This window comes from Misgurnus anguillicaudatus, chromosome 15 (genome assembly GCF_027580225.2).
Source record: "Misgurnus anguillicaudatus chromosome 15, ASM2758022v2, whole genome shotgun sequence".
Lineage (NCBI taxonomy): Eukaryota > Metazoa > Chordata > Actinopteri > Cypriniformes > Cobitidae > Misgurnus > Misgurnus anguillicaudatus.
Window position 1 is genome coordinate 33584959 of NC_073351.2, and position 25555 is coordinate 33610513.

The following is a 25555-nucleotide window of genomic DNA, read 5'->3' on the forward strand; positions in this document are numbered from 1 at the left end:
ATGAACATATTTTCAAAAAAAAGTGGAGGGTCCCTTTAAAGGCGGAGTCCACGATGTTTGAAAGCCAATGTTGATATTTGAAATCACCTAAACAAACACGCCCCTACCCTAATAGAATCTGGACCTTCTGTTGATAGACCCGCCCCACACATACGCAACCCGGCAAGGATGTCGGTTAGTAGACACACTCCTTACTGCTGATTGGCTATAAGTGTGTTTTGGTAGTCGGCCCGTCTCCTTTTCCAAAGCGTTTTTCAAACATCGTGGACTCCGCCTTTAAGAGCCACAATGGTTACAAACTCTCTTTCTGCCTCTTGTCTTTTAAGTATACTTTATTAGGCAAAAAAAATAAAATAAAAAAAATAATGTAATGTAAACAACAATGGTGACTCAACAGCTGTAAAAATGGCTGAAAGTGACAACAAACACCATCCATGCAAAGCCAAAACAAATCCACATTAAAGTGCCCATATTATGACTGCTTTTCCACAAGTTAAATAGGTGTATGAGTTCCATAAAACATGTTTCAAAAGTTGTTTGCTTGAAATAGCTTGTAGGAAAAGATTGTTACCCATTTCTAGGAGCCTCTGTTTCAGGGCATTTCAGATTGTGCCGTTTTGAGCTAGTCATTACATATTTATGAGCTGCTGCTCCTTTGATCACGCCACACTACTAACGTCATGTGCGCGTGCATAGTGATATCGTGAGCAGTACAGACCATACTGTGTTATTATTTTATATATTATTACATTTTCAAACGCATTATTTTCGCAAATTACAGAAATTTAGGCCCGGCGGGGGATGAATACTGCTTGTGGACCGCGTGCTAATTGCTAGAAGCTAGCGGGAGGTCCGGACCGTAAAGTTACAAGAGACTCGGGGGTAAGTTAGCCTCGTCAGAAAAGCCGGGTCGGTAAGGCCCGGTCTCGGTTAGTTTGGCAAAACACTTAGTTTGGCAAAACACTATTACTAAGTTCATGTAGAATTGTAAAATAAAGCCGTTAAATATTTTTTTAACTTTCGAAACCACGCTGCAAACTATCTAGCCTGCAAAAAAGTATCTATATAGGCTACGGTCTACATTACAAACAATTTTTCACATTACTATACATTTTAAAGGTATAATTTACGGGATTAGCATTCAGAAACGTGTATCTCACTCAAAACAGCATGGATGGATTTTTTTCCAAGTTTGTATGCGTGTGGGAGCATCAGAGACACAAAATAACACCTCAAAACCCAGAAAAAGTGAGTTTTCCATAATATGGGCACTTTAAAATCAGGATAGCAGAGCATCACCATAAATAAAATCTGAATCAATTACGAAATCTAATCTGCCACTAATAGCACAATACACTTCACTCCTAGAGATTTAAAGGATTAGTCCATTTTCTTAAAAAAAATCCAGATAATTTACTCACCACCATGTCATCCAAAATGTTGATGTCTTTCTTTGTTCAGTCGAGAAGAAATTATGTTTTTTGAGGAAAACATTCCAGGATTTTTCTCATTTTAATGGATTTAATGGACACCAACACGTAACGTTTTAATGCAGTTTAAAATTGCAGTTTCAAAGGACTCTAAACGATCCCAAACGAGGGTCTTATCTAGCGAAACGATTGTTATTTTTGACAAGAAAAAAAAATGCACTTTTAAACCACAACTTCTCATCTATCTCCGGTCGTGTGACGCGCCAGCGCGACCTCACGCAATACGTCTTCAAGCCGAAAGGTCACGGAGGACGTATGCGAAACTACGCCCCAGTGTTTACAAGTGTGGAGAAAGAGGACCGTTCCTACGTTGTTATGTGTCGAATGATACTAATTAATGTCTTTGTGTCAGTTTATTGTTTAAAATGGTCTGCAAATGTGCGTTTCATATTACGTGAGGTCGCGCTGATGGGTCACAGGACTGGAGATGAGACGAGAAGTTGTGGTTTAAAAATGCATATTTTTATTTTTCTTGTCAAAAATGACAATCGTTTCGCTAGATAAGACCCTTATGCCTCGTTTGGGATCGTTTAGAGTCCTTTAAATCTGCAATTTTAAACTGCATTAAAACTGTTACGTGTTGGTGTCCATTAAAGTCCATTAAAATGAGAAAAATCCTGTAATGTTTTCCTCAAAAAACATAATTTCTTCTACACTGAACAAAGAAAGACATCAACATTTTGGATGACACTATCCAAATTATGGATATGTCCATTATCTGGATTTTTTTTTAAAGAAAATGGACTAATCCTTTAAAACTTTAAACATTAAAGCAACTGTCCTATTAATCTGCGGCCAAACAGAAGCTTCTGGAGAGGAGTTGAGACTTGATAGTTTCTTTCATCCCAATAAAGGGTCTAGACGTTTGTGTTGCGTCTACAGAAGCACAGAATTTAATTCAAGACGTCCGCAGTCAATCACGGGTAATTACAGGCAACCATAACATCTCGTCTCCAATAAACACCTGCTGGATGGGGTTGCTCTTCCTGTGTAGTTTGGAGATTAACGACCACTTTAAACCCATGCTCTGACATGATGTGGTCGAGTTAGTACATGGCCATATCAGGGGTTTATCCAGAATTCAAATGCGTGATGTGTTTTACTGTCCACAAGGCAAAAAACCCAAACCTGACCGCTTAAAAATATCACTATGAGAGGTTTAATTCTCAAATTGTGCCTGATGAGTTCACCATATTACTCTTAAATTAAGAGTGATGACTGCATTAGCAAACATCACTGATGAATACGGGAACCGTGTCAAAAAGTCCATTATTGGGCATAGGTGTGGTAGTAAAAATGCCACAGGAAGCCCCGGCGCTTACACACTCACTTCCTGTTTATTCATAGGAGCAGGCAGAGGTTGGAGCAGTCGGCCCACCAGCAGGATATCCGCCGCAGACGAAAAAGAATGAGAGAATAAAAGCGTGAAAGAACGAGAGATTAAAGTCTCTTTCCTGATGTACTCATGACATCAAATGCAAAAATAACAGTGAAACCAGTGGCCCGGTCAAACAGGACAACACAAAAACACTGCAGAGCGTGGTCTTAAAGGAATAGTCTACTCATTTTCAATATTAAAATATGTTATTACCTTAACTAAGAATTGTTGATACATCCCTCTATCATCTGTGTGCGTGCACGTAAGCGCTGGAGCGCGCTGCGACGCTTCGATAGCATTTAGCTTAGCCCCATTCATTCAATGGTACCATTTAGAGATAAAGTTAGAAGTGACCAAACACATCAACGTTTTTCCTATTTAAGACGAGTAGTTATACGAGCAAGTTTGGTGGTACAAAATAAAACGTAGCGCTTTTCTAAGCGGATTTAAAAGAGGAACTATATTTTATGGCGTAATAGCACCTATGGGAGTACTTCGACTCGGCGCAGTAACACCCTCCCTCTTCCATTATGAGAGTGAGAAGGGGAGTGGATTTTTTAGGTGAGTCGAAGTACTCCCAAAAGTGCTATTACGCCATAAAATATAGTTCCTCTTTTAAATCCGCTTAGAAAAGCGCTACGTTTTATTTTGTACCACCAAACTTGCTCGTATAACTACTCGTCTTAAATAGGAAAAACGCTGGTGTGTTTGGTCACTTCTAACTTTATCTCTAAATGGTACCATTGAATGAATGGGGCTAAGCTAAATGCTATCGAAGCGTCGCAGCGCGCTCCAGCGCTTACGTGCACGCACACAGATGATAGAGGGATGTATCAACAATTCTTAGTTAAGGTAATAACATATTTTAATATTGAAAATGAGTAGACTATTCCTTTAATGTATTGAAAACAACATGTGATATAAAATTATACATGATGGAAATGGATAAAAGACATTTAAAGGTGCATTGTGTAACTAGAATAAGCCATTTTTATCTACATACACCGCGACCCCCTTACATGGAAGTCAACGTCATGTTTCTACAGTAGCCCTTAATGGACAAACTGTTCTGCAGAGCGCATTTCATCACTACATTATTTCAGACGATTTCGCATCATCTTTTAGATTACTTTGAGATTTGTACCTTTTGCATATCGTAAACATGTACTTATACACACCTACACCATATATCTTTCAAAAACTGAAAATTCTAAGTTTTGCATTTAAATGCTGTTTTTTCAATTGTATTGAATGGCTTTGCAATATATTACGTTATACTATCAGTTAAGGAGCGCCATCTAATACAGTCTCGTTCATACAGGTGCTGCAGCTCCCCCTTGTGTTTTTTAAAGAGATGTGCAATCATTGCGGTGATATGAAATCATTGGGATGAGGTTAACCGATTGGGATGAGATGATAATTTATTCATTGTGACAGCCCTAGCTCTTTAAGATGATTGTTTATTATACAGTATATATATATTTGCGGTATTCGATCATTTCTGGATCTTGCAACCATAGCGCTTGATAAGGATGGCATCACTTAAGTACGTTTTCATACAATAATCAATAACCTCAAGTTATAATCTTTCACAACTCATTACAAAACAGTCACTTCACACATGCACTAAATTAAAGGGACCCGAGTCCCATTTAGAAACCTGAGGATGGGCTCGACTGGCTTCAAACATCAGGAAATACCCTAGCAACCACACAGGGCACCCTAACAACACCCTAGGCAACTACCAGGAACACCTCTCAAAATCAAAAAAAGCAAAATTTAAAACAACATACACATGAATGCAGTGTAAAATGATGAACGTGGATAAAAATGATGTGATGACAGACAAGGTAAAATCCCTTGAGCAGAAAAAGTGACATCACAAACACAGGAACCCAAAAATCACCCCAAAAATACTACATAAACAGAGGCGTGTGTTCCTCTGTAGGGTCTGTGGTGTTTGTGCAACACACTTTGGCACAAGGCTTTGAAGCTTCATTCTGCACAGGCTGTTCTTTGTGTGTTCCTCTATTGTAAAGACAGTTTCCAGAACGGGCCCGACCTGGCCTGTTCTCTCTCTGGGGCACAATAGGGGCATTGAGTGGGCACTGAACTGCTTTTGAGCTCTGATAAAGCGCCGTTTACCCTCTTTGCTTTTTCGCCATTAGCCAGGTCTGTCCTTCCATCTTTTAGTAAAGTAGGAGTTCATTGAATAAGGGAGGGCGTGCGCTCATTCTTCACGGTTTTGGACTGAGAGGTGAAAGGGCTTTCAGATGGCTCTGGCCTGGCATTGCCCATCAGGCGGAGCGCGGGGTGGCTTGGCACTCTGAAAATAAGTAGGAGGCAAGTGTGGAGAAAATGATTTATGTGCTTGTGTAAAGTCTGACTCTAGACCACAGTACAGACCCCTGGGACTGTATGAAGTAAAGCTTGGTTTATTTTAAAAAGCCAACCAGTTAGGTCGATTAAAAAGCTTCTAAGGTGCTATGAATCAGTCCAAAACTCTATGGGATATTGCAATAACAATTACTGAATCTCATTTCATCCTTAAATATAAAAATGGACCATTTTAAGGACCATTAGGATTTTTTGCATTGCGCGGTTTTATTGTGTTTACTCCGATGTGTTTTTTACCAGTGAAAATGTGTATTTAAAGCACTAAAACAAATACTGCTATCTATGACATTTTTACAAAACAGCCAAGACAGTAAGGGAGACATGTTTATGTTTGTTTACTTGTCATTAAAGGGCACCGATTATGCAAAATCCACTTTTACAAGGTGTTTGGACAAAAAAGCGTGTTAGCATTGTGTGAACAACACAACAACCTACAATTTAAAAAAATCTTCCAACTCATTTTTTAGTCCCCAATAAAGCAGTCTTGCCAAGCATGCCATTTGATTATCTTGTTAATGTGACATCACACTGATAAAGCCCCACCCATGGCCACTGACTGACAGACCTGCATGCATCACCCTAGTTTTCGCCCTTAGCAAGCTGTATGCTGTCCAACATATCTAAATAGCGAGATATTATTGTCTCAGACTGTATTCATAGGAATCAGATATGTATTTAAATGAAAGCTCTCATTGCTTCTTTTGATAGAGAAGTGAGGAGCTGTAGCTCATTTGCATTTAAAGGTTCCGACACAAAAACAGCAACAACAACAAAAAAGGGGGGCATGTTGGACATGTTATAACAAATGATCTGAGGGGTATTTTGAGCGAAAACTTTACAGACACATTCTGGGCACACCTGAGATTTATATTACATCTTGTAAAAATAGGCATAATAGGTGCTCTTTAAAACAAATGTCACAATGCAAAAGTTCTCAAAGGTCCTAAACCAGGCTTTATTGTTTATGCCAGATACAATTTCTACTTTTTTTTAGATTTTGGGGTGAACTAAAATTCCCAGAAAATCTAGACATGTATGAGATTCAGTAAAAAAACTGTTTAAAAGGTCACTGCATCTCAGGGTTAGAGTCTCTACACCACAGTCATCTATATGAGACAAAGAAATAACAAAATACAACCGCAAGTAACTGAAAACCTTTACTCAACAAAACAAGACGCTAAAACATCCGGTTTTAGAAGTTAACACATTTTGTTCGGTTCAAAGACACATGAAGCACAACCTCCACATCTGGAGGATCTCGAGATCTTTCACAGGTTTCATGTCACTGAAAACGAACTGCTTTCATTTCTGTTAAAATATGTGGTTCCCACCACAGATTCAACGGAGCGATTTTGCTATAGAGTTTAATCCATGTTATGTAAGACTTTAGTGCAGGTTACCAGAAGTGCACAGAAAAAAGTTCACAACAAATAGAAGAGAACTGTCCATGTTTCCGGTCAGTGTTTTGAATGACAAACAAGACGATTCCCTTGTGTGCAGATTCGCATCAAAGCACTTGTAATGGGCCACTGTCTGACATCTCATGCACTTTATATGCTTTGTGTTGGGATGAAGGAACATGCTTGGGGTAAGATGGTAATTTGTGCCCCCGGGCTTCTTGCCTGCCATATGCCGAGAGTTCCTCTCATATTCCCCATGAAAGGAAGACGGGGTGAGATATTTTCTCCTGTTTTCTCTCAGAGAGGAAAATGAGACAGACTGTGGTCTGAGGTCTCTCGAAAACTAGCATATAAGTGAAGAGTTTAAGTCTAGACTTCAAGCTTTTCGGTTTTTTTTAAATAAGAATTTAAGTAAACATCTTCTCTAACAAACTAAAACCCCATTCACACAGCACTTTGGTCCTCCAAAATTTCCGTAAAATTGGCAGAGAGGCTTCTGTGTGAACACGAACGCATCCTGTAAATGTTCTGGGATCGCATCCGGTGAAGTAAACCTAGTAACATTGCCGTAACATACACGGAAAGCCCTCTGTGTAAACAAAGAGGCAGAAACAATGCAGTAGTGTAAATAACAAAAACACTTAAGACATAAACAAATGTTTTTATTATAAAAAAATACTGTGGAGATCATTTTGTTTGTGTGTGCCCTGTCAATAACAGAAAGATTTTACGTTCACTTGGTTTATGAAACGCGTCTCTCCATGTATGCGACACAGTATAAACAGTCGCTCCACATAAAAACATTAGGTTGTTTTTCATTGCTTTATTCGCCAAATGTATGTTAATGGACTATAGTATGAGACACATTAGCGCAACTCTTTCTAAAGTTTACACATTAAGAGTTCTGATCTTTGAAGGGATGCTCACATCTGACTGGAGCTGGACCAGATACATTCAACCGCATGTGCGTACAGAAAGCTGTTCACTTTAGTGCCTTTTTGTGGTTAAATACGTCCACACCGCAGACATGTTGCTTCAGACAAGCACGTGCAGGTTGCGGTTTCTGTTTGCGTCATCACAACATTTCGGCCGTATTGTTTTGGTGATAAAAGTCTTTCGGTCAAAATATTTCGCTGGCCGAATATTCGGTGCATCCCTAGTCTATTTTTGTTGCCTCAAAATAGTAACGCACCAACAATGCACCTGAACACACCTCGTTTTCGGACCAGAAGGCCCATGGGCACAAATGCATTTGTTATTTTACAACGTGCCGCTAAACGGGAAAATGATAATTGCGGCGAGAAGAAACTCGCAAAAGACAATTGCGCATTTTCGCAAAAGACGCAATGCTGCATTGTGCCGGGTGTTTGATAGGGCCCAAAAAGCCACAACGACGCTTGGGTTTTGCCCTATGGTTGCTAGGGTGTTTCAGGAGCAACAGTGATAATGATGTTGATGATGATTTAGTCTTTAGAAAACAACACGTATAATAAAACGCTGCTTAAAAACAGAACAGCAAAAAAAGACAGAAACAGGTGCAAAAGGTCTAAAGATGGAGTCGACATTGAGGATTTAGTATACAGACACAGGGGGGTGGTGGTGAAACCTAATTCATCTCCTCTATATAACACTCACACGCCCATTTCTGACAGACAGGGTCTGGACATACTGCAACACTGACCAAACATTTGGTCCCCCTTTTCACCCTTTGACCTTTAACCTGTTGGCCAACATCTTTCATGACCCCTCTGAGAATCCAAGCCACAAACAAGTCCTCCTGTGAAGTGCTAGAACCTGCATGAATCTGAGAATACGAAAATAAAACCGGATTACTTTGGGAAAATCTCTCTGCAAACCTTAAAAATCTCAAAACTACCCCTTGCTAGATGCAGTTACACGAATTCTCGTAAAGATCCTGAGACCACACACATCTAACATTAGCAGAAGCTTCCAGCAAGCTCCCACATGTCTACAATCACAGGCGGCCTGTTGGATGCGATCCGTCCTTGAGGCCAGCATGCCACATTATCGGGATTTTAATGAAGACGTGGTGCATTAAAATACTATTAAAGTGTGCTAGCACCGCTCACAGAGGAGTGCGAGAATCGATCGTGGCTATTTTACGCTTTGTCACTCTGATTAATACAGAAGAGAGTGAGCGAGTGAGCTAAATACACACGTTGTGTTGCGGTACGTGACAAAAATTCCTATGGAAGAAGAGTCTTAAGAAACTGTACACTGTTAATGTGCGGGAATGCCTGGGAATGACGATGATACAGACATCTGGCCTTGGAATGACCTGACACACACCCCTTAAAAATCAAAACAACATGCACCATCACTGACCCCGACCCCTAACCCCTCACCTTGGCCGGCATCACTATGGCAACACCCCCTTATATCTTAAGCCAATCGTGGCAACCTGTTCCCTACACCACAACTCTGTCAGTAGCCAGTATGCATGGAAAATATCAATCTATTGTTGCACAACACATTGCAACAGATATTCACAGAATCCTATATTTGGACACTTGCACTTCGCTGGTGACAGGAAAGTGCAGAAATACATGAATAACCCCCGAGATCTACGAAGCAGGTCTGATATGTAAAGCATGTGGCTGTATGCTCGAAGCTATCTCTGCACCTGGGAGAACATCAGGCTCCACCCATGCTGAAAGCCAAAAAATTACACCCTAATTGGCTCACCTTAAAGGATTACTCCACTTTCATGAAAAATCCAGATAATTTACTCACCCCCATGTCATCCAAGATGTTTATGTCTTTCTTTGTTCAGTCAAGAAGAAATTAAGATTTTTGAGGAAAACATTCCAGGATTTTTCTCCATATTGTGGACTTTGTGGACCTCAACAGTTTACAGTTTCAACTTCAAAAGGGCTCTAAATGATCCCAACCGAGGCAATAAAGATCATTTTCGGCTATTCTCACACTAGCCATGTGACTAGAAGCTGTGGTTTAAAAGTACTTTTTTTGCAAAAAATCATGATTTTTTGCTAGATAAGACCCTTATGCCTCGGTTGGGATTGTTTAGAGCCCTTTGAAGATATGGCGTTCGCTAAATAGCCAAAAAATATTAACAGTTTTCTCATACAAACTTATCATTTCGCAGACAAAGCTTTATCATGTAATATAACATGTATATAAGATAACATGATTGCATCCTAATTCAAAATCATTCGGTTGAGTAAATTATGAGATTTTTTTATTTTGGTAAACTATTCCTTTAATGTTTTACAACCTATCTAATGGCTAAATATCAGCTTGGCAGTCCAAGCGTAAACAAACATCAACCAGCACATATGGTGGACATGTTAAACGTATCTGTACATTTATAATACCAACCATTCCCCAGTATTAAAGGCGACAACCTAACATGCAAAGAAACAATAGCATTGAAAGAAATGCAAAATCCCATGTTTAATTCAAACTCTATTGAAGCTCAGCCTGTCCATCCATCACTCTTAAATTGAGAAACTTCTCCTCTGGTTCCATCAGTCCCACCCTGAACCATGATTGATGGTCCCATCAGGAGGAGACGAACCTCGAGTCACAAGGATTGGGCTTGACCCCAAAGGATGACATGATCTCTTCTCAAACCTCCATCCATGTGTTCCTGTGAGGATCCTTTCCCATTTTTGACAAAGACCGCAACTCTCTCTCATTTCTTCCTTCAATTTGATCTCTTTCTCTTACAGTATGATCAAGCACAAATGATGTTGAAAGGCCGATGTATGGAGAGAGAGAGAGAGGGTGTGCTTAAAGTTAATAGAGTAGTGGTTAATAATAGAAATTAGAAATCAGTTATGGCACCAATAACTGAATATTTTGAAGAAAAATAAAGCCACCATTCAGACAATGTCAGTGAAATGTACAAAATGTGACATCCACCAAGTTGGGCATGAATACAATAAAGCGTTGCGGAGATATGGCCTCGTGAAATTCGTTTGTGTGTTATTCGAAAACGGTTAAGGTTAACAAAAATATTTGAGTAACTTTTTGCCTCCGTGGCCTGGAGATGATCTGTGCCAATTTTGGTGCCAATCAAACAAACCACCTAGAACCAGTTCAAAAAAGTATGTTTATAATATAATTCAAAATGGCAAACAGGAAGTAGGTTTGACTATGACACATTGGGTACCATCATACTTGGCATGAATCAATAGAATCAAGAGAGTAAAGTTTTATAAAAATATGGCTATATATATATATATATATATGCTATAAGCATTTTTCTAAATTTCTTTATATCTTCTTTATATGCAAAGATCCTGGGTTCAATCGCAAAACACAGATTTATAATTATGCAATTTGGCAGACGCTTTTAAAGTTATATTTTTTGGCCAGTTTTTGCCTTTTATTTAACAGTGATTTTTAGGAGAGGATAGGAAAGTACAGGAAGGAGAGAGAGGGTATGGGATCGGCAAATGACCACGAGTCAGGAACCGAACCTGGGTCATCAAAAGCGCCACATGTCGGAGCGCTGCCCACTACACCATCGGCTCCAACTGGCAGACGCTTTTATCCAAATTGACTTACAGTGCATTACAAGTTACACATGTTATCAACATTATATTTATGCTTTCAAGACAATTAAGGACACCTTACAACTCAGCAACAATCATACAATACAAGCAACAATATAACAAAAACAACATTAATTTAATCTAGCATTAAGTCATTAAAGTCTGCTGTAGTCAGTCAAATAAAACAAATAAATAGTAATGCTGGCAATATAAAATCTGTTAATCCCTAAATAACAGACCAATGGCTTTCCTCTACCCATTTACATCATATTTAATAAATTTATTCATTAGCATGTGGACTTGAGCGGGCACAGTGAGGAGGGGTAGAGGCCGCTCTACAAAGAAGCTCTTGATTTGCTGTGGACAGGTGGTCGAGTCGACCAGTGGTGGCTGCCGCTCTCACTGAGGACCCGCCCACAATGCCACTAAAGACGATTATGCAAATAAAAGACCTTTCCCTGAGACTTTCCCAGGAAGGGGAGAGAGCGAGCGAGAGAGAGAGAGAGAAGGAGGGGGAGCTGCACTGCGGACGGCGGGGCAAGTGTGTCTCGCCTGGTGATGAGTTGGATGAAAAAGCCTGTCTGAGAAATTTCTTGTGAATGTTTAAATGTGCAGATGGTTTACTGCAGTTAGCAAAGACACAACTGATGAGCTGAGAGAGAGAGTTTCTGACTCACAGATCTCATAGAGAGAGATTATTGACACTATAAGTACAGCTGACAGCCGGGTGTCACAATACTGCTGAGAATATCTACATTAAAGAAATGTGAAAGATTAAAACTTTAATTACAGCCTAATGCACCCATTGGGAAATGAGAATGAGACCTGCCTAACTAGACATCATCATTTTTTAAGGGAGCACGACATGCAGAGCACTGCACCGTTTAGTAAATATATTTTATCATGTTTTCTGTTTCCTATGATCTTTTTGCTTTGTGAATTTTTTTTTACTAATATGCATTTTATGTTAAAGCAGCTTTCAACAATGCAAAACAGCAAACGCGTATGAAAATACATTTGAATTGAATTCAAGACTCTGAAATGAACACCTGCACAAGAATTGCAGTTCATACAGTTCATTAAGTTTGTAAGTAAATGTTTATGAACTTTTTCATGATTCCAGTAAAGATCAACTTAAACCTGCATCACTGGAGTGTTAGCCTGTAAACATGAGGCTTTTCTCTATTTACAAAGCATGGATTACCGTGATATCTAATGTCACACATACATATATGAAGATAACACACAAGCACACAAACAAATCTGTGCAATCGGATGCATGCAAAAAGGTAATACTCAATATTTAAACAAGCAAATAATCGTCCTAAAACATTCAAGAATGCTTATTTGTTATTATCAGTAATCTCAAGACGGCTTTGTTCACAACTTTCAGGTGTGACTCTGGATTGGTCCTGTTTATACAGCAGTTTACTGGAGCAGATGGAAAACTACCTGTATGAATGAATAAATGTCAGGTCACAATAACAAAAATATTAAAGATGGCATATGGGCATGTTCAGAATATGGGTCACATCCAGATCAGAAAACTGAAGAAAGAACCTCTAGAGCAGGGGTTTTCAAAGTCCGGACTCCGGTCCGGACCCGAAGGGAACTTGTTCCAGACCCGCATCCACTTTATATTGCAAGTAGGGGTGTAACGATTAACTGTGCAAATGTGCGTTTTCTCAATGAATACATTTTAATGAATTACAGTGAAATCCCGGCACATCCCAAAGCCAGGGGGCGCTCTCGTGTAGAAAATTCCTTTGTGCCACAGAAAAAGTAGTATTACGAACCATGGGTGTCGAAAGCAAATGAAAAGTGGGTGGGTCCCCACGTATTTAACGTATTGAAAGGAACCACATTTAGTGCTGTGTCAATTATCATCAAAAGCAAAACGGGAGTCTCCGTGCCTCCCCGCACAGACGCAATTCTTCTGGCATCTCTCCTTATCATATCTCCTCCTTTTTTCTTCTGTTACTTGAACTTGGGGCTCAAGTCCTATCTAAGGTTCGAGCTGCCTTTAAAAACAGCAAGCTAAGTTTGTTTACTGTTAATTATTAAGACTAAATGGGCAGGCAAACTTGTGAAACAGTGAAAGTAAAACAAACCGCTATAATATGGTTTTACACGTCTATAGAAAATATAATATAAATAAAGCAGCTATTAATTTTCGTAATGCATGGTTGTTTGACCTTTACTTCTGTTTAAAACTTTATACATTTTGCAAAGGAGGTTTTTCAGCACTTTGTTTCGAACAGCAACTCAGCGACCACTCACCCCCGCGAATTATGTTTAAAAGCCGAAACGGGTCCGCGGTGAAAAAAAGAGCAAAGGTTAGGGATGGAGTTTGACTAACAGCGCTTTGATAAGTGAACAGACAAATGCGCTAAACTAGAGAAAAAGTGGGTGGGTCCATTGTCATTGGTCTTAAAAAGTGGGTGGGTCCTGTCCCACCCACGTATAATGTTCCGACGCTCATGTTACGAACGCCCAGTAAATGTCTACTGTTAGTTTGAGTCGTTTATAACATGCACTTTAAAAAGCAACACGCTTCAAACATAATCATTATACGTATTCTTTATTATCATGAAAATACCTGAAAAGGTTTGAAGACCAGCATTAAAAATTTATAACGCAATAGGGATGCGCAATAATTTGCATGTGATAGTCATTGCGCATCTCGTCAGTAAGACAGTTTCTTGATTAGTAGTAAATCGCCATCACCTGCTTTCAGATGGAGCCGCATTTACTGCACAATGACGTAGTTCACTTACAAGCTCAGCATAGATTATCGCAGGCCTAATTATAAATGAACTACGGCTTTGTGCCGTAAATGCGGCCTGATCTGAAAGCAGGTGATTGCGATTTACTACTAATCAAGAAACCGGCTACACTGACGAGATCCTATAGCGCATATTGAGTTTTTGCACAAGAGCGCCCTCTGGCTTTTGGATGTAGCAGCATTTTATCGTAATTCATTGAGAAGCATAGCAAGCATCATCGCCAATTTATAGGTGCACCTCTAATTTATGTCAGTGTCTCCGTCTACCAACCACACCTTTTTTGTCACGGTTTATGCATCTGATAGAAAACAAACTGTGCCATATCTGCATACTTTAAAGAGGCCCTTCCACATAAAACCGTTTTTACTTGTATTTTTTGATATGTGTTAGGTCCATGTGTGTTTGTGTTGTGTTGTGAATGTGAAAATTAACTTCCGCCTCCTCTGTCAGCTCTAGCCACTGAAAAGAAATAAGCGGAGAAATCAGGTCAGTTAAAAAAGCTTATCAGTGTGACGTGGAACTGATCGAGGTCATTAATATTCATGAGCTCTTCAACTTGAGCCCGCGCCCACATATTACGTGTAGTTGAGTTAGTTTTAATAACAAGTTACAGCAAGGATGGCTAAACGTCAACCGTACCGTAATCGGGCCATTGTTTTTCGTCGAGAGACATCATTCCTATTAAACGAGGGAATCATAACAGTTGCTACATATTTGGATGTTCAGAATAACGCTGGATTTGAAGAGAGACTGCGATTAAAAAGCGGATCCGGACAGAATGGCGCAGCTTATGTGAGTAAAGCACTTTAGTACTTTGTGTCACTGTAGTGGCCGGTGTTTTCTCTTCGGAGGGACGCGAATTCATGCTGCACACACGTTGAAAGGGTTTATGATAAAAGACACGCACGCGTGTGTGCGAGTAAAACACTTTAGTACTTTGTGTCACTATGAGTTCTCTTTAGGGACGCGATTCACGCGAATTCATGATGCACACGCATCGAATGTGATAAAAGACATGTGTTTGTTTGTGTGTTCGTTACACGTGTGTCGAAAGGGTTTGTGTAAAAGACGCGTGTGTGTGTGTGTGTGTGCATGCGCTGCTACACGCGCATCGAAAGGGTTTACGATAAAAGACACGTGTGTGTGTGTGTGTGTGTGTGTGTGTGTGTTTGTGTGTGTGTTTTTGTGCGTGGGTTTACGATAAGGGTTTGTCAAAAGGGTTTATGATAAAATATGCGTGTGTAAGAAAGACACTGTGTCTTAAGACACTCACTTGACATTAAACTGATTACACATGAGATTAAATTGAAAGTTAGTTTGAACGAAAAACTGTTATCCAATAATAGCAGTGGGTGTTTACTTCCAAGTCTTCAATGCAGCCCGCCCATTAAAACGGATCACTTCTCTAACCAGCCTCAAAACCAGGGTACAAAATAGCCTATTACTTATTGCTTTTGATGTTTTTGGATGTAAAAATCATGCAAACATCATGAGTAGACCTCAGACAACAGTCTAAAACAATAAAAACGCCAGAGGAAGGGCACCTTTAATAGAAAATACTGCAAATAGTTGATTTGCTATATAAACAAATGATTTACATAAACCATGCTTGACAATTTTTGTAAAAACCAGTTTTTCCGGACCTATGAAAATTATGAGAATTCAGATTTGGACCTTTGAATGTAAACTTTGAGAACCCCTGATCTAGAGGAATGAGAAGTGTTTTTTTATTTTATTTAAACTGGTATGATGACCTTTGTCACTTGTATTATTGACAACTAGTTGCAAGACTTCGCCTGGGGCCAATATGATACAGGCCAAAGGTCAAATGTGTCATTTGCTAGTTGACTACTGTTTGACAGACATCATCTGGATTTCAAATCCTCTTTGGGTGTATCTACAAATTTCATTTTTATTTTATTGACAGCACTGGGAAAAAGCACAAGATGTGATATATTGGGGAAGGAATGATGGACATATTACTAATTTATGGCCTGGGCCAGAAGAAAAGTGATACTTGTCTTACTAACAAAAAGTGTGTGGTAAATGTCAGGAATATTTCTGTCTGATGTAGATCATGCATAAGCATGCATGCACATTTTAAACGTGCACGTGCGTGTTGGGCATGTCTTATGTATGACTGCTCTATGCGTTCTGAGCTCATGCAATCGGCCATCCAAAATAAAATCTCTCTCTGAATCTATCTCTCCCCACCCGGCTCTTTCTCTGCATCAGAAACTACAGTACATGGGGAGCTCATTAGAGAGAGAGAGAGAGAGAGAGAGAGAGAGAGAGAGAGAGAGAGAGAGAGAGAGAGAGAGAGAGAGAGAGAGAGAGAGAGAGAGAGAGAGAGAGAGCACACATAGCATCTCTAGCATATGGATGTCTCTGTCTATTAGAAGTGGTGCTGGATGTCTTATATCAGCCGTGATGGTAATCGAGTCAATCTGAGCACCGGCTGAGCTCATAGGGTAGACTGCATAAAAGCCACGCCCCCCGTTTGCCCCCCATTCTGCCTTAAAAACAAGAGTTCCTCTGTTCGTCTGAGCTGAGCTGTAAAACAATGTTTATTTGTGTGGACAGCTGCAGAGCGCGGCGGGCTCATGTGCGGGCCGTGAGTAGACCGGTGTGCCAAGTCGGATAAATGATAAAAGATGGGAGCGTGTTTGAGAAACGCCTCACGGTCCGGAACGGAAGCCTCTCAACTGCATTTTTGTTTTTTATAAAGTGAGGTTTTTACTGCACCTTGAGCTGGTTGTTAACCTAGCTAGGCAAATCAGTGTAATGAAACCTGTCACGTTTCGGAGGTGTTTTGATCAAGTGTGACTGATGGGGTTACCATGACAACATCTGAGCCGGAGCTATCTGGGAGAGACTGCTAAGCCCCGCCCCCTTCACCTGGCATCTGCTCGTACTCATAATTAAACACAATTACTAGCTACACAACAAGCAAGTAACAAAAATTAGTAATTGAAGCCAATTTAACAAACTACTCTCAGGTAAGTTTCCTTTAAGATTAAAGGAATAGTCTACTCATTTTCAATATTAAAATATGTTATTACCTTAACTAAGAATTGTTGATACATCCCTTTATCATCAGTGTGCGTGCACGTAAGCGCTGGAGCGGGCTGCAACGCTTCGATAGCATTTAGCTTAGCCCCATTCATTCAATGGTACCATTTAGAGATAAAGTTAGAAGTGACCAAACAGATCAACGTTTTTCCTATTTAAGACGAGCAAGTTTGGTGGCACAAAACAAAACGCAGCGCCCCTCCAAGCGGATTCAAAAGAGGAGCCACACTTCACGGCGCAATATCACTTTTGGGAGTACTTCGACTCGGCGCAGTAACACCCTCACTCTCCCATTATGAAAGTGAGAAGGGGAGCGGACTTTTCAGGCGAGTCGAAGTACTCCCAAAAGTGCTATTACGCCATAAAATATAGTTCCTCTTTTAAATCCGCTTAGAAAAGCGCTACGTTTTATTTTGTACCACCAAACTTGCTCGTATAACTACTCGTCTTAAATAGGAATAACGTTGATTTGTTTGGTCACTTCTAACTTTATCTCTAAATGGTACCATTGAATGAATGGGGCTAAGCTAAATGCTATCGAAGCGTCGCAGCGCGCTCCAGCGCTTACGTGCACGCACACAGATGATAGAGGGATGTATCAACAATTCTTAGTTAAGGTAATAACATATTTTAATATTGAAAATGAGTAGACTATTCCTTTAAGTCTCTTGGCCCATGGATTATGGGACGTAAATCCAATATCCATTAAACAAAGCAAATATGCATAAAATACAGAGTCAAATATTGACAACACCATAAAACTCTGGACATACAATCATTAACTAGTCTAAAAATCATATGTTGTATGGAGACACTAAGTTATGAAAGTCAGCTATAAAGGGTTACATCATACACAAAGAGTAAGCAAAGATTTCTAATCTTGTCAAACAAAAGCTTATGGTCAAAGTTTAAGTCCTTGTGAACTTGCATTCTGCTGTCAGTTCATTGCACATGCACAGTTTTTGCGACACAGCCAGAGTAACTTGTTTTGTAATAAAGCGATTTCTTAAAATCGTAATTTTATTACAACTTATATCCTCCAAACTGTTTGTCCAAATCCTCAGATGGGCTTCCATGTGTTATACATCTGGTCTGTGTTTTTATTAAGACCATGTTGTAGTTGTGTATAAAGCATTTATCACATGTATCGTGCACTGTAGTTACAGACACAATTTAGTAAATAATGTGACTTCAGATGCAGCGCCAGATCAAGGCAACCCTTACAACTTCAGATTCTTCACGGCAGGTCAAATCTAGTTTGATTTATATCTTTGTAATTTTTTCAGTTTCGAAATGCACAGATCAAACTCTACCTTCAGGTGAATCACATAAACATTGTCTTCTTTGAAATCAGAAAGCACAATAATTCCAATATTACAAAAGTGCAATAAACATTTTACCTGCCAATAAAATCTGTCATTAAAAGTCCAATGAGCTCTGATAAATACCACTGAACTTCTGTAATCATTTTACCCTATGCACAATAAAATTACACAACCTAACGCAACTGTTGTGTAAAGTCAACTAGTCATTTTAAGCATGCACTAAAACGTCAATAACATGACCAAAAGTAAGTCTCTAAATGTGTGCGTGGCACAAGATGTTTCGACACTCAAAGGCAAAATAACTTAAAGTTTGACGTTCTGGCAAAATGTTTGCTTTGTTGGTCTGGGTTCACAGAAGTTAGGTGAACTCCATCATCTGTTAAATATATCTCTTATATATATATACGGGGTTCCCACACCTTAGTTAACTTCAAATCCAAAGAATTTCCAGGTCCAATACCCTCAAATTCAAGGACTAAATGTAGGGACACATTTCAAGTGAGAGCAAGGTTACATCGTGTTACCTTTAAAGATACATTGTTACAGTTCCCTTTTGAGGGAACTCGCGCTCCGTCACTGTGATGACACTTTGGGGCCGCCTCCAGGGGTAAGTGCGTCTGAATGTGTATCTCAAATTCAACCAATGGTGAGGCTTAATGACTAAGACAGGGTAACGCGGGAGCAAAGAAGTATATCGCTATCTAAAATATTGCCAAAGACGGCTTAGAGGGACGCAGGAAGTATAGCAAGGGAGACACAGCGTCTCGTTCCCTTCTCAGGGAACAACGGTTACATACGTAACCCAAGACGTTTTCATTTGCCAAACACAAATTAACTATGCAAAAAAGCATTTTGGTATGAATCAACATCCGCATACAGAAGATATAAGAATTTAAAGTGAACATTTTATCACGTGAAGAAATCATCCAAGCCATTGGTGCTGTCACACTATCTTCTCTACAGACCTATTACTGTGCGTTTTCTCAAAGCTAAGTTTTATGAAATATTGTGTAAATTAGTGTTTGATCAACAGAGAAATAAAACGAAAATGATTTCCAGTGTGTCTATGTTAGCAATAAAATAAAGCAGGATGGATTTTCTGTAGTTTTGATGGTTCCCTGAAGAAAAATTCATGTTTGAAACGAAAAATCAATAACCATATCAACGGAGCCAAAATCTGCAATCCACACTTTGGTGAAAAGATGTAAAACACAAAGACAACAACATCATCATTACCATTATCAGCAAACAGCATAATCTTACCTGTGCGTAATCTCTCTCCAGAGTCGCCTTCTTCTGACTGTACGTTCTGCAAATAAACACAAAAAAATACAGATCAGGGCTTTCAAACTAAAAAGTCTTAATATAGAAATAATATCAGACAGCATGCGTCACCAGCTGAAAATTTGTTTAAGATGGGAAACAAATTACGTTTTAAAGGTCCCATGAAATCAAAATGACATTTTTTCCTATTAGTAAATACATAAGCCTTAAAGGAATAGTCTACTCATTTTCAATATTAAAATATGTTATTACCTTAACTAAGAATTGTTGATACATCCCTCTATCATCTGTGTGCGTGCACGTAAGCGCTGGAGCGCGCTGCAACGCTTCGATAGCATTTAGCTTAGCCCCATTCATTCAATGGTACCATTTAGAGATAAAGTTAGAAGTGACCAAACACATCAACGTTTTTCCTATTTAAGACGAGTAGTTATACGAGCAAGTTTGGTGGGACAAAATAAAACGTAGCGCTTTTCAAAGCGGATTTAAAAGAGGAACTATATTTTATGGCGTAATAGCACTTTTGGGAGTACTTCGACTCAGCGCAGTAACACCCTCCTCGATTATGAGAGTGAGAAGGGGAGCGGACTTTTCAGGCGAGTCGAAGTACTCCCAAAAGTGCTATTACGCCATAAAATATAGTTCCTCTTTTAAATCCGCTTAGAAAAGCGCTACGTTTTATTTTGTACCACCAAACTCCAGCGCTTACGTGCACGCACACAGACGACAGAGGGATGTATCAACAGTTCTTAGTTAAGGTAATAACAAATTTTAATATTGAAAATGAGTAGACTATTCCTTTAAGTAGATATATAAACCAGTGTGGTCCAAAACGCTAACAAAATTCGCATTCAACAGACATAAGCACTCAAAACTTAAGGGGGTCGCACACCGGACGAGAAACGCAGCGCTGCATCGCGTCTAGGACAACTCGGAGGTTTTGTACACCGGAAGTGCACATTAAATAGCACGAGCTTAGTTACATAGCGTCTACTACAAAATGCAAAATATACGTTAGCAGCAAATGTTAATCGCTAACGATTTGGGACAAATAAACTATGTGAGTGGCGCAACAGGGATTTGAGCAGTATCCAGAGTCACAGCGGACAGCCGCCAACAGGCGCCGCCCGTGTGCGCACATTCATGGATAATAACGTGTTCCATTTTTAGATTCATGGCGCGACACTTCTCGTCCGCTGTGCGACCCTCCTTTACAGTGTCGTCACGTGCACTAAAAATAATAATTTTATGACATTATAGCCAAATGTCCTGTCCTATCAAATGCTCTTTAGACGCTAAACTGTCCAGCACACTACATTAACTCTTTCCCTGACATTGACGAGTTATCTTGTCAATTAAGAGAAAACACTTCCCTGCCAATGAGGAGTTTTTACAACAATTCATATTTCTGCTATTATCCACCACGTGGGTTATTATCCAACTTAGCATCCACTAAGTTAACTCCTTGTATGTTTTGATCATCGTTCTGAATCTGATCTCTAACAAAAGTCTTTTACAAAAAATGCAATTATCTCAGCTTTTTGCTTTTTTGAAGAAACCTACCCATATTTAAGAGGTTATAAAAATAGAACAAATAAAGGTTGGAATAGGATGAAACTTTTTTTGTTTGAAAGCAGAGGGTCTGTATATGTATATATTTAAAGAAGAACATTTTCTGGAAGGCATTAAACTTTTGTGAAAGTCATAAAAAATGCTGGTGCTAGCTTGGAACCTTTTTTTTTTAAACGCTGGCGGGGAATGAGTTAAGAGATCAAAGACCACAAACATTATAAACAGCACTGAGAGACAAACATCACATTCAGCTTTGCTGGACTGTGCCATAAACAAAACGCTATTGGCTATTTTAAAAAGGTTGATATTTCGGTAATGACTTCCTGTTTCAGTTGAAATTACATCACCACATCAAATAATGCCACAAGTTCCCATGCACTTCAGTAACCTTTAATCAAAGATTACAAAGATTCTTGCAAGACCCCAAATGTGTATCAGAGATATTAAGCACACACACTTTTATCCAAAGCAACAAAAAAAGAAACAAAAGATCATAAGCAATTGATAAAGTTTTACGCAGGGGTAAGGTGGTTTTTCAGATTATTTGCAAAAGGAATACATCGCAAAACTGCAATGGAAAATTTTTTTCTTTTTTTGTATTTACAGGTAACCTGACATGCATAAAATTCCCATGATCATTCTTTAAATATGGCACGGTATGTTTGGTTGGAGGACAAGACACACAATGGCTATGTTTACATGCACTAATTTTTGTCAATCTGACTGAATTTAATCGGATTGAAGGTTACGACAATACAGTTACATGCACCCTAAACATTGCAATCTGATTTAAATATTCATTTACATTTTATAAAATCCGAACCGAACGTCAGTTGCCAAAGCCTGGGTTGCCAGATTCGCGTATAAAAACCATCGTAATGGACATTCAAAACAAGCCCAAAAGCATCCCAATGACTGTCTACAGCCCAAATATCAATAACTAATCAACAAAATAATTTTTTCTTTAACCCACAGAAAAAATAACAACAGGTGGAAAGGACTTGGCAACGCTACGCTGCAGACAGCATCTCTCGTCGAGTTCATGCTTTATCTCTGGATAAAGATCAAAACGGAGTTGGAGAAAGTTGTTCTTAAGAAGTATTCAGATATAGGTGATGAAAACACACTTTTCACAAGGCACAACCCTATTTTATTGCTATAAGTAGCCTAATGTTTTAAAAGTATACATAAACGCTGCAGAATGTACATCGCGACCCCATTATCGTTACCTAAATAATGAGTGATGCCATTGTCTTGCTGTTGCGTGTTTCTGTGACAAGAATCAGGTGATATAAGAGGTCATAATAAGAAGTGAACTTGAGCACAAATGTTCTGCGCATGTGCACAATGTATTTTGCGCCTGATTGAGAAAAAACTATGATTTACGCGTTTACATGCATACTTTTCTCCTGCTGATCGGATCACAAATCGGAGCACACCATCCCCTTCAATACGATCCAAATTTGCATCCAATCGTATTGATTCAGGTGTTTACTTGAAGGCTACTGTGTGTTCGACTTGATTTGGCGTCATGCCCCTCTCTTTGTTTTGGTATGCCTTCAAAAATGCACTGGGGTCCTGAAAGGAACGTATGTAGCTCTGGAAGCTGATATTCCAAATATGGTAAGTGGCGTAACATTTCCTTCACACGCTTGAGGTATTCGGCCAATCACAGCATAGAGCATAGAGGTGCAACAATAATGTACGGTATGTGGAAAAAAAATGTTTTTTTTTCTAACCATAAACACATTGCATTACCCCAAATACACAAAAAAAAGTTTTTTTAGCAACATCATATGACCCCATATGTTTATTTATAATAGGGTCAATTTGTTATCTTTTTAAAACTAGTGCACTTGCGTTATGATGAAAGGTCTCAGTGGGGCAATACATCTTCGAGCAATAGAGTCTGAGTCAGTGAGTTGTTTCAACATTACTCTTGGTATGACTGGTTTGGTTTGTGAGCCAGAGGGCTGCAAGCATTAGACGGCTAACACTTCGAAAATTTCTCTCTCTCTACTTCTCTTCAACTGTTTATGGATTGTGTAACAAATAAATGAAGTCTGAGTCAAACAGACGGTAAAGTTACTATTTTTCTCAAACTTCCCCATAATCCCACGTTGTACCCTGTTTCCAGTTCATCTCTGTTAAACTCACGGCATGTGTGTAAAAGTGTTGTGTAATGCTGATTTTTATAGTGGGATCTGTTAATGCCGACCGGGAAACAGCGTGTATGTGCGGACTCCATGACGCTGCTTTTATGCAAGACAGGAATTTCTGCACCCCCTCCAGATAGAAATATGCAGGAACCCAAACTAACTGAGGTCCAATCAAAAACAGCGCAGGCTGCTTACATAGCACCACAGTTAATGGGGAAAAAGATTTTGTGTGGTATGTCATACACACTTACTCAACATTTTTTACTTACAGGAGATCTACTGGCCGGTAAACACATGCAAAGCTTTTCATCACAGTTAGTTCATGATTTCCGTAAATATACCATCTGTTGTGGGAAAACAGCAGAAAATTACCATCACCGGCTCATGATTGTATGCTATCCAAACTGTGCGCTGTGAGAGATCATTAGTTTGAATTAATACAGAAAACATTTAACATCATATAACAAATTTTTGGAGTATGCCAACAAGCAAGTGTGCTCTTTATTGCTCACCACTTTAAGCAGAAAGGAGGCCTTTGGGACAATTCTCAATTTATCAACTTCTTTCTGTTCTCGTTTTTTTAAATAAAGGAACCTTAAAGTTAAGTAATACAAAGTTTAAGGCAATACATTTAGCGAAATATAATCACTTTAGCACAAACAAAGTTATCTCCAATACAGAGAGATTGACAAGCTGAAGCTTTGTTTAAACTCGCGTTTTAAACTCCGCTGATCGCACACGCGTCTCAACAAACGGAGGAGGCATTTATAGTTGACGCGCTCGCTGTTGCACTATCCTTTGAACCTTCAGGGGGCGACCAGAGCAATCGAGTGCAAAAACAAACACACACAAAAAAAAAAGAGTATAGAAGTCGTCATCTGCTGGAACAACCCTGGTGCTTGTAACATCTGAGCTTGATATATAAATACATGAATAAAACGTCAATCTCTTAAATATGTCTTTATTAAACATTATAATTTAATTAAAGTTTTACTAAACAAACAGTACAGAAATCTCAAGGTTTGTATTTTATTCCTCGTCCAGTGGTACATTTACTACAAATATAAGCCAATAATTCTCAATCATATGTAAAACATTTGTGTTTTAAATGGTAACGTTTCCATACTTTACTTTAAGAGTGTCAGATAGATAGTTTATGCATTGTTGTTCATGGATTGATCAAAGAGATACGTCACAGGCTTGCTGTTCGGCCAGAATCGCCTCGAGGTTTGTCATTTTCGGATGTGGAGCTCCGCGCGCAGTTACAAAAATTGCCATGCACACCTCCAGGCGAAATGGGGTCTCGCACACCCAACGCGCACAACCATTTATGACCAGACATTCATTAAAGAGACAACACAGAACATTAGTATTTTTAACAGCATTAGTCATTGGATGACTTTATTAATGAGAAAAGCATAAAAACAGTGAGGCTTTTAAATAAATTAAATGCTGTTATACACCTAAATACATACATATTTTCCTTTATGCATTTAAATATGCTGATAAAGAAAATGATCATGGTATGCAATTATGATTTTGTTTGTTAGAAAAAAAAGAGAAGCATATCTCATACAGCATCTATAACGGAAAGTAAAAAAAAAAACAAGTGCAGCTGTTTCCACAAAACCTCAATTTCATTGCATCATAAACCGCATTCCATACAACTGGCATGCAATGTTATAATATATTAAACTGCAATAAAACAATGCCATTCTCAATTAAATGAAATAATGTCATAGATGAGTGGCAACAGAAGGTAAACTGTACTCTGGTAAAGGGTTAACAGCTCTGGTGTGTGTGTGTGTGTGTGTGTGTGTGTGTGTGTGTGTGTGTGTGTGTGTGCGTGCGCGCGTGTGTGTGTGTGTGCATGCGCGCGTGTGTTAAAAACTAAACAAGACGATGACATTGCAATGCTTGGTTCTCAGTAAGACATTGCTGCATGTGAACTCCAGATGTTAAACTGTTTGCCATGATTGACCTACATAGGAAACACCAGAGCAGGGGTCAGAGGTCATCTGGCCTGAGGTCACGTCTACTGACGTGTCTGCATTCCCTCCTATACAGCCGAAAAGTTCGGACATACGGTAGGAAAATGAAACACTAGTGAAATGCTTATGGCCCATTCTTCATTGTCTAGTATATTCTTTG

At 39.2% G+C, this 25555-nt stretch overlaps 1 protein-coding gene across 2 annotated transcripts in view; it reads right to left on the bottom strand.

Annotated features, from left to right (window-relative positions):
• LOC129418809 (F-BAR and double SH3 domains protein 2) overlaps nucleotides 1-25555 on the bottom strand; it is a 91722-nt gene that overhangs the window by 49756 nt on the left and 16411 nt on the right. For both annotated transcript variants that reach the window (XM_073853850.1, XM_073853851.1), the window contains exon 3: nucleotides 19653-19698. In XM_073853850.1, coding sequence (XP_073709951.1) covers nucleotides 19653-19698 — 46 coding nt within the window. The remainder of the gene's footprint in view (nucleotides 1-19652; nucleotides 19699-25555) is intronic.